This window comes from Salvia splendens, chromosome 9 (assembly GCF_004379255.2).
Source record: "Salvia splendens isolate huo1 chromosome 9, SspV2, whole genome shotgun sequence".
Lineage (NCBI taxonomy): Eukaryota > Viridiplantae > Streptophyta > Magnoliopsida > Lamiales > Lamiaceae > Salvia > Salvia splendens.
In genome coordinates, this window is record NC_056040.1 from 14,676,489 (window position 1) to 14,687,633 (window position 11,145).

Here is an 11,145-nt window from a genome sequence, read left to right on the forward strand (position 1 = left end):
ATAGGAGTATTTATAGAGAAAAAAATATAAAAATAAAAAAAGGAAAACGGTGGAAAACGACAATATTACCGTTTTTGAATTTTTAAATTTTTTTTATTAAATTTGAATTTTTTTTAAAAAAAATGAATTATTGTGTCAGCGTGACGAAACCCACTCGCGGGCCGGCGAGTGGGCGTCACACAAGGCCAGAGAGCGTGCCACGTCGCGGGAGCGAGTGGCGAGCCGTCTCGCGCCGCGTCTCGGCTTGATGGGCAATCCGGCGGGATGGTGACGGGACGAGACGCTGCAACTCGTCCAGCCACCGTTCCATCACGGAGGAACGAATTTCGGGCCACCCGCGTAACGCATTGCGGGTGGCCTTATGGTCTATGGACTTTTGATTGACTACCTCTAGCCTGTAAGGGTATATAAGAGTGTCCACTATAAAGCGGACACCCCAATAGTCCCGCCCTAGTTTCCGCCACTATGGTGGACACTGCCAATAGCCCCAATCTTTTTTTCATTTTTTATGTTACTTCAATTATAATTAAATTTATCGAAGTATACGTAATTAGAAGAAAACGGTAATATGTGAAGAAATTAAAATTAAACACTAAATTTTTGTCGTATTAAAGTATATGAAAAATTATACAACGAAAATTTAATCTAGTGCAAATCACAAAGGTGTTCACACTGTGCCGCCTCCCCTACGTGCCCAAACTTCTTCAATCAAATCGGCCTGGAGTGTGGTATGTGTTGTGGTCCTGCGCATATCAGTAAAACGTTAAATCAAATATTCATTGCTCCGTGGTACGCCCATCTGGATCGGCGCGGATGCAACACAGTGACTTGTACTTGCGCCCTCTTCCGGTGCCCAGCGCTCTACCGCAAATCCTTCGTCCTCTATTATCATTTTATACAATATGATACATGCTAACATAATATTCGCGACATCATCTTCGTGCCAAACTCGTGCCGGGCACCGTATAATGGCCCACCGTGATTGGAGGACACCAAAAGCCCGCTCAACATCCTTCTTAGCACCCTGTTATTTGCGCGTAAAATATTGTTTCTTCGGTCCAACCGGTTGGCGAATTGTCTTGACGAATACGGGCCACCGCGGATATATCCCATCAGCCAAATAGTATCCCCTACTGTACTGCGTGCCGTTGGCTATGAAGCTGATTTCTGGACCCTCCCCCCGGCACCCAATGTTGAAGAGCGGCGATGACTAAAGAACATTAATGTCGTTGTTTGAACCTGCCACACCGAAATACGCATGCCAGAGCCGCAAACGATAGTCGGCAACGGCTTCCAGAATCATCGATGGATGTTTGCTTTTGAATCCAGTTGTGAACTGGCCTTTCCAGGCCACGGGGCAGTTCCTCCACTCCCAATGCATGCAATCGATGCTTTCTAACATTCCTGGGAACCCGTGGATCGAACCGTGCATATCCAGCAGTCTCTGACACTCATCAGGGGTGGGCTTCCGTAGGAACTCCCCACCGAAAATTTCCCGGATCCCTTTACAAAACTACCTAAGCACTGTTAGGCTAGTCGTCTCATCCATCTGTAGGTATTCATCGAATATATCGGCTGGATCGGCGTAGGCAAGCTGCCGGATTGCAGCGGTGCACTTCCGATGCGTAGACAGCCCGATCCGGCCAGCGCAATCACGCCGGAGGGTGAAGCACCGGTAATGCTCCGCCAAATTCGTCGCTATATGGTTGAAGAGCCGTTGCGACATTCTGAATCGTCGGTGAAAAATCTCGGGTGGATAACGGGGGTTATTCACAAAGTGATCAGCCATTAGACGCTGGTGCGCACCGACGTGGTCTCGTTGGATGGTCCGCCGATGAGTAATCGCACGAGGGATCGTAGCCTCCGCCTCCTCCGCCAAGCGCGCCGCATCCTCCTGGGCGGCCTGGTGTTGCACTTATTGAATCAGAGAATTCCACGTGTCTTTCCACAAATTGTTCATTTCAGACCACAAATTCTAGTGAGAGAAAGTTTGAGGGATGAAGAGTTGGAATGATGTGAAAATAATGAATGGAATGTGGTGTAATTATAGATGAATTAAATTGAATTAAAAAATAATAATTTCGCCGTCCTCCGGCGCGCCTATTCGACGCGTCCTCGCCCCGAAGACGCCGATTGATCGTCCGCCTCGGGGCGGACGTGCTCTCCACTATAAGGCGCCCCGTCCTCGCCCCCGCCGGGGCTATAACCGCGGCGGTTCCATAGTGGACACCCTCAGTCTTTTGCTCATGTTTCTGGGAAGAGACAGCTCTAATTTTGATGCAATTTTTTTTTTTTTGAGGTCGAATAAATGCGGTGAGGATTGAATCGAATCGAATCCATGTCTCGATTAGAGTTTAATAGGAGTATGACATATTTGTACATTATCGAAGTTCACTTATTCGATCATTGGTGTAAATATTTATGCGTAAGAGATGAATTTTACGAAAAATTAGTTGTAGTCTGAATTTTTGTGCAAAATAAAAATTTTGCTGTATTAATGGGTGCTATAAGTAGCAAGGGTCGAATTTTGTGCAAAATTAGTAACAAACCCATCAAACTACTATTGCTCGAAGAGTTGGTTACAATCTTTTACAAAATACTTTTTGAACCAAGAAACATGAAAGTATTGAAACAAAATATGTAATCTTGTGTTGCAAAAATAACTAGATAGTAGAAATAGATTTAGTTAATCGTAAAACTGTACATGTAATTTGCAGCAACTAGATTTGCATATTACAGCATGGGGTTAATCATCGCATATTCACTTGCGTTTTAGAACTACTCCTCTCCTCTCCATCTATACCTTGATTTCACTTCTTCCTTTTTACTTCTTTTTGTACCACTACTACAGCTTTTCTGAAACCCATAGCAAAACTTACATTAGTGTTACAAAACAATGATCAATGAGATACTGATCCATTAACTGCCTCGAATTCGGGTTTTACTGTTTGTTCAACAACAAAATGATCGACGATCTTTACAGTGTTGACAGGATCGTGCTGAGAAGAACGCGATCTCCATTTGCTGGGAAATTTCCTTTGGTGGTGGCTAAGGTCAGGTTGTTGTTTCGATTCACCTTCCCAACTAGGATCCAGCTTCCACTCTTTTGGCACCTTCAAATTACACATGCGGGCCAACCTTAGCACACAACGATGGCAACGAAAGAAAAAAAAAGGACCATTGTTTCTCACCTTATCCACAGCAAGTGTGAAAACTTCAAGATCGCCTTTTAAGTTAATATGGAACCGAGTAAATGACTTGTAGTTAGCAATGCGGAGGGAAGAGAAAGCCTCGTCAAAGTGTATGTGAAGCCAATTGATGCAGATATATAGGTAGCTTCCAAAAATCAATGAAACGATGGGAGTTGAGAAGACCCAGTAGTAAAGGAAGACTGAAGCATAATATATTGCAGCCCCTCCTCGAGAAAATGACTCCATCCCGTTCTTGCAGATATTGTTTCTGGTGACAGCCATCACCTGAATAACAATATTTAAACTAAGATGGAAGGGAAAGGCTCATAAAATGAAGAAAGTTATATACTGTATATTCACCTCAGGGATATCAAATGCCGACATCAGATATTTAATGCATGCTGGATAAAGGCCGAGTGTCCATTGCTCAATACGTGGTCGTAGGCCAGATGGGTCGGGAAAATGCTCACTTTCCACGTATCGATACCATTCATACAGAGTATGGTACCCTGAAATGAAAATTTAAAGACAATAACCGACAAAACATCAGTTATTTCTTTTACTACTAAATACTACCTATGTAGTATCCCAACCAACAGGGCATTCACCTGAAGTTGCCAACAATTTATGCCTAATGCAAGTCTCGATACCCAATTCCAAAAGCAGCATGAGAATCAAGGCAGCAGAAAGGTGTGCAGAAAAATGGAGAATGCCTACTGTAAATTTTCTCTTGCGGGACAACTTTGAAGGCACGAAGGTGACAGCAGTAACCAACAAAAAGAAAGCACCAGCCAAAGATACATACGAGTGTCCAAGCATATAGATGAAAGCATCCCATACTGATCCGAAGAAGCTCTTCAAGTGACCAGAAAACGTATCATCCTGTAAGATGTGATCCAGCTTACACTAGAAAAGGGGGAAGGCAATCAGTAATCTTACTGTCAATTGTAAAGTTTGAACTTGATACTAAAAGCAGTCAGGATGCTCGCTTCTTGACTACTGAATCAAGGTATTCAGTGGCAATAACCAGGAAAATATTTACCTGTGGAAACATGGAAAAGGCTAGTAGAAAGTATATAATACCGCCTATGAAGTCAAACTGCCAATTTTTCTTCCGAAACTTTAATATGTTTCCTAGAGCAATCTGCACCAATATTATAAACATATTATTAGAAAATTAGCATCTAAGAAGTTGATGCATCAATCATAAAATTGCAGATTACCCTGCTTGAGTCTTCAAAAGATGGATAAGCTGCCTTGCTTTCGTAAGAAGCTTCATATAAATTATCAAAGTTACTGAAAACATGAGTCGGGTGCAAAAATGCTCCACCGCAACCATTAACAAGTAAATGATGTACATATGCGGGCTCCTCTGAGGGAACATGAGAATGGCGCATGTAATGATGCAAGTCCCCTGCCACTCGTAGTTTGCACCTCCCTTTTAAATGGCCTCGTATCAAGTGTGAAACATTCTTCCCAGTGACATCATCCCAGTACCAATCGAGTAACCAGTTAGGCTCATGAGTCATGATGATAACTGAATCACAATCCCCCACCTGTGAAGAAATACTTACAATTAAAACATCTAGTCTCGCAATAAAATAAAACACAAGGTAAAAAAAAGAGCTAAAATGTAACTAACTATGAGAAGATGAGATTAGCAAAACCAAAGTAAAGGTTTGTAAAAAAAAATAATTGTGTTTGTCTATCTCCAACCACAACCACGAGTATGATCATGTCAGTAAATGAGCTTTCTGGCCTTCTCCCTACTGTTTGCTAGTATGTTAACATCGAGCCTCTGTATCTTTTAACTATCAGATATTATTCCTACTTATAAGTGAATATAAATATCTAACAGACCCCTAGCTTACATGAGAAAACACTATCACAAATATAAACAAATTCAAGAGGAATAAACAATATAACAGCAGCACTTGCCACAAAAGTCAGATATTAAGAAATTATACCTTTTCTTTAATCAGTTCCGAAAAGAACTTGAATTGGTAGACATCAATATCAGAATGGAGAGCAAGGTCAAGGCCAAAGACCCACCATCGTTTTGGAAGCTGAAGAGCAAAATAGCTTCTCTTTTGGGGCATAAACCATCCACCTAACCAACTTTTATGACAAATATACCGCATAAATGTTTGAAGCCCATCAAACCAATCTGTAAATGAGAAGAAGACGCCATGACAAATCTATATTAACCAGTAAAAATATCAAAACTGAAATAAGGAAGTCAAAGTAGCACTTAGTTCAAATCTGGGCAACCAACAGAAACTAAACCAACCATGATTTCCAGGTATAACAAAGCACTGAGGACCATCATACTCCTTCAGTAATGACATCCCACAAGGCAATTCTGGTTTATTTGCAGCTATATGCTCCCCCTTATACCACTGAGGAGGCTGAAGAGCATCTTCAAAGGGACGAAAAAGGCGTCTCTCATACGTAAATGCAGATGGATTAGGATACCTGAAATCCAGATTTGACACCCTGCTCAGTATTTAACCCTACAATATACAGAACTTTCAGTAGTCCCAGTCTTAACTAGAGTCCAAGAAAATAAATAGCAGAAAGAGATCTCGTTGATCTTACGCAAGATCACCCCCAATAAGGAGCAAGTTACTTCGTGGCAAAGTAATCGAGGAACCATTACTTTGAACCCTAAGAGAAGGCTGAGCAAGAAGCCGTGCCACACTATATGAAGAATTGCCACCGTCGCCAGTATCGGCCATAAAATCAAACCACAACTCATCGTGCTCACTGAATTGGTCGTACAAAAGATCATCTTGCTTAGCTGCATCTTCAACCTTGCTCATTGCAGCCTAATATTTGAAAATTGCAGAGTATGAAATCACACACTAAAAATCAAATAGCATATTGCAGACTTCATGATAATATACGGTAGTGACGCCAGTATCACAATTAAAAGCAAGTACCTTACAAGAATGGAGCATGAGAAACAATTTTGAAAAATACATGAAAAAGCTTGAAACATGTTTGAAGGAGCAATTTCATAAATTAGATATGTGAAAAGTAACGGGGACCAAAAAAAAGAAAAGGGAAATTATAATGATTAATGTACCTGCATCATACGCATGTCAAAACGCCCAACAAACACAGCAACTGATACCAGCAGATCAAAAACTGTCTTAAATAAATCAGCAGATGTCCTAAACCATATGAGAAGAAAGATTAAACTGATTGGAGGTTCCACCAAATAATATAAGCATCCATGTGGATTGTGGAACCATGAGAGAGTCTAAAACTGTACCCTGAGTACCATGGAACCATATCCAGAAAATCAGGCTTCATTTGCTTCTTCTTCAACTTCTCGGATTCTTTTTGTGATACAGGGTGAGTAAGAGCCCAACTGTTGGAGTTATCAATTAGCATCACCAATTAGAATAAGACTAAAAAATGAGGATGACAAGATCAGAAAATGCACCCACTTATCTCAATGTCTGAGGGACATGTAACCTAAAGATTTACTTAAATTGTGAGAAAATGACTAAACAAAATAACTAATGGCCAGATTATCAATAACCAAGACTATTCCACGCTCATTGTTTGCCCACTGAATGTTGCAGTCCAACTTAGCTAAATGGAAGAAACAGAGTTATGTAATTACTTTAACCAACACACAACGTGATTTGTTCGGTAAAGACTACACTGACATACGCTTAAATGGAGGCAAAATGCATCACTTAAAGGAGCCAGACAAAAAAACAAATCTGAAGTACAGCAGATGGTGTCTTGTTAACTCTCACCCTGTTGATCTCTCCACAACATAATTTGCAATATAAAGACCTATAAAAGTGGCCCACAATGAATATATAGGTGAAATTTCAGCTGATGATTCTGCACACGAGCCACCGCTACAAGTCAGCTGAAAAATGTGCAACAAAAGCATAAGATAATTTGACATGTTGATGTAAAACAATGGCTGATGGCAGTAGATTGAGAACATACCTCTCCATAAATGACCCATTTTGACAAAAATGGATAATCATTGGCGGAACCAACTGGAGCAAACCATGATTTACAAACTTGATCTTTAAACTCATTCATGCGAACAAATTTTGTAAGCCATGAATTCCTTTCTTCCTTGTTCCACAATGTAAACCAGCCACAATTCCTTCTTTCAAATGTCTTTTCTTTAATGTTAGCTCTGTTGCCACAGTGGCTATAAAATACACAACATGCTACACTTATAACCTACACAACAATAATGGCAGCAATAAGTAACAAGGAAGTTTAACCATTTCCAGAATACTATCAGAACTTACAGCACAATTTTGAAGGATTGTCAGAATTGCAGGTCTTCTTCCAGCCACCCGAGCAACAAGGCCAATATACCAGAGGCCAATGAATACAATGTGAAATACAAGAAGAAATAAAATGGAAGATATGTAGATGGTTAAAAACAAAGAAAGATTCATCCTCATATCAACTCCCATTGATTGAAAACTAGGAAGATGATATAAAGCAGCCACCAGTATCCATGCTATGTACCTGAAACGTGGAAGACTCAATTACAGAACCCACTATCCTAATCTCATGACCTTTTTTTCTGAGTTAGTATATAGAAATAAAAATTGATGAAATCAATTGAGAATGGAAACATACCAGCGACTGAAGTTTGAATAACTTGGTTTGATTGTTTTTCCTATAAATGGAGAAGAAAAGAAATAGAAGAACCCCAGCAAGCACGCATACATAGACCACCACTTAAAATTGCTGTCTAACTTCTGAACAAGAGTGTGCATGTTATCTGATGATATGAAAAATAGGCATCCTATAAAAACAGCAATGACAGCATGGCGTGAATGTTCATGCGGATACGGATACGTGTGAGTGAATATAGTCCTAACTGTCTCCATCTTTAGAGTCTCCAATAAACCAGGGTTTTGTTTATCAGAGCCCATGATTCTCTCTTTGGATATTTGTCACCTGTTCAAGTATTTCAGGGTCTTCTCTTGCAAGATAGAAGATACTAGTGCACAACCAAAACTAGCAAGTGGATCCTGAAATATTTCCAAAAAAACACAAGTAAAACAAGCATGCACTTTCGCTTTAACAAACCATTATATCATGGTATATCTATTTCAACTAGTCCAAATGAGTGACTAGTCATCAGAACTTAGAATTATCTATATTGAGTATCACCTTTGCAATGCACAGAGGCTAAAGGGACCAATTACGTATGGAAAGCCTGTAATTAAGCCATAAACATCAATCTATTTGATGCTATTATCACCACGCAGATCAATCCATTTTCAAGTGATTTCTAGTTTAAATATTTAAACTAAATCCATAATTATGTATTATTGTGATCCTATAGGTAAAAAATTTATTCACCACAGAATTGTATGTTCACGTAAGTCATAACAAGTACTAGTATTGAAACACTCAGTGTGAGATGATCACGAGTTTCTTCTCTAGTCACTAATTTGGTGATGGGATTCATTTTAGATTTCATAACATTTCCGTTTCTAATTTTGTTCTTCTGTAAGTCATGCCAAACCATGCAAGAAGAGACTACTGGTGATTCAGTTTGACAATCAGCCACCCATCGGCTCCTAACTCAAACACTACCGTACAGAAAAAACAACACGAGCACTATCTCAAACAACCGCAATCCAAAGCAACCACCACATAATTCACCAGATGAAACTCCAAACTAGGGCTATCAATAACCACGCACAACAACAAATCATATGAACAGAACCGAAACCAAAGCCTACTCGCATTAGGCTGAATTCCTAGACTCACCGTCGTTCTCCACCGATATAACAAAGGTCCGAAACCAAAAGCAATTCAGAATCAACCAGCATTCAGCTATCGCGTCGTCCACGCGGTCTCCGATACAGAAATGGTGGCTGCTCTGCTCTCTTTCCCGGCAACCAATCTCGAATGTGATAGGCAACCGAAATTTTCAAAATTCCGCGCTAAAATTGACAATGTTAAGGATTTCCGAGATTAAGGAAGATGAATATTGAAAGAACAAACGGAGAATCGATAAATATGGTTAGAGATTGGTATTCCTTGTTCATCACCGCCCTACATGTCTAAAATGATGACGTGTCCATTTCTCAATCGCATGTAGGATACCTCCGTCGTCGGGAAGCTTGGCGCCGCCGCGTGATTGGACGGTGTTTTATCGTCTCCGGCGAGCTCTGTTTGGACGCTTGTGCTTCGCCGGTGTATTCTCGGTGCCGATAACTGGTCGTCGGAAGAGGAGGTTATTTGATTTGGGAATTGATGATCGATTTGGGGGGAAATTTGGGGAAGAGGCACAAACGACGTCGCATAGTAACCTCTTTCCTTTTCCTTTTGTTTTTTTTTGGTATATTTTAGAGCATTTAACTACTTATATATCTGGAGTTAGTTATGTACTTATTTGATATTTCACATACTTATATATAGTATTTTTGTGAGTGATAATAATTTAATCAAAACGAATGAAGAATTGTGGTATTCAAATCATCGTCGACCTTCAAGTATAAATAAAAAATAAAATCGCTTAAAGAAAATATAATGCAATTATTAAGAATTAAATATTTTTTTACTTGATATGTTATGATCCTAGTATTTCACAGGTGTCATAAGAAAAGAACCTTAACTTAAATAAGTCGATACAAAATCTTTACACAAAATATATTCTGTGAGGTAAAAAAAGGAACAATTCATCATTACAAAATGAGGAATCGCATTAATGCGTGCTGAATTAGTTAGGTTGATTAGATGACTAAGTCTTAATTACGGTGATTAATTGTTAATTAGAATATTAAATGTATATTGATTGAATTGATGCAGTTGTGACAGGTATTTTTTTAGGATAAAATCATAAAATGACAACTGAACTGAGAGGTCAGAGATGGAAAAGGTCGAAAGTTAGGAGGCCAAGCCATTTTTTCCAGAGTTGAGGGCATAAGGCCCAAAATATATTTGGTTTTTACATCATCTATAACAGTAAAAAAAAAAAAAAAAACTACGTAAATGGTAATGATCTTTCACTTTTTCACACACATGAATGGTACGCGATCTTTATTTTATATCATTTTTTATACCCCGTGACAAAAATAACCCTAAGTACCAAACATGTGATTTTTTTTATTGTGAATGATACTTTTGGAAATTTCAATTAAATAGTACCCAACATGCGGTTTTTTTCTTTCTTTCTTGTTTCTTTTTTTCTTCTTTAGTTTCTTCTTCTTTCTTTTTAGTATTTTATCTTCCTTTCTTCTTTCTTTTTTCTTTTTTCTCCTTAATTTATGTTTCGTCTCTTTTTTTTCCTCTTCTTTTTCTTCTTTCTTTTAGTGTTTTATCTAATTGCATTCAAAATATAAATCAAGAACAAAACACATAATTAAATTAATTATTTAAAGTACTTAAATCAATTGAATATTTTTTATTAAATTATTTTAGGGTTGAAATACCTAACTCTTTATATCATTATGAATATAAATCAAGAACAAAACACCTAACTCTTTATATCATTATGAATACAATTCACAATTTTAAATTTTTATTAAGACTATATTGATTAGTTATTAATTTAATATAAAATAATAATAATTATTATTATTATATAATATTATATGATTCATAATTTGAATAATTATACTATAATTATTTATTCATTACTACTAGTTGTTAGTATTATAACAACAATATTATTATAATAATTAAATATGTTATAACTATAATTATAGTTAAGTATATTTGAATGATATTAAAAATTAAATTAATTATTAATTTATAACATCAAAATAATAATATTAATATTGGTTAATAATAATAGTATAAAGTGTGAGGCGAATGAGAGAAGATATTATAATATCACTTTTGGTACTAGTTTTGTGTATGCCCAAAATATCATCTATGATACAAATGGGAAAATGTATTTGTTTAGGGGGCATTTTGGGGTGAAAATCGCACCTGGTAC

At 38.1% G+C, this 11,145-nt stretch overlaps 1 protein-coding gene across 1 annotated transcript; it reads right to left on the minus strand.

Annotated features, from left to right (window-relative positions):
* Window positions 1–2,651: 2,651 nt before the first annotated feature.
* LOC121749605 lies at window positions 2,652–9,536 on the minus strand. Its single transcript, XM_042144178.1, has 17 exons — window positions 9,309–9,536; window positions 8,970–9,145; window positions 7,824–8,221; window positions 7,484–7,709; window positions 7,167–7,412; window positions 6,965–7,083; window positions 6,469–6,567; window positions 6,280–6,367; window positions 5,790–6,019; window positions 5,482–5,666; window positions 5,159–5,358; window positions 4,415–4,747; window positions 4,234–4,335; window positions 3,800–4,097; window positions 3,552–3,700; window positions 3,192–3,476; window positions 2,652–3,113 (listed from the first exon to the last, which is right to left on the minus strand). Exons 3-17 carry the CDS (start codon window positions 8,120–8,122, stop codon window positions 2,901–2,903), a joined length of 3,072 nt encoding a protein of 1,023 aa, XP_042000112.1. The 5' UTR covers window positions 8,123–8,221; window positions 8,970–9,145; window positions 9,309–9,536; the 3' UTR covers window positions 2,652–2,900.
* Between the last annotated feature and the right edge of the window lie 1,609 nt (window positions 9,537–11,145).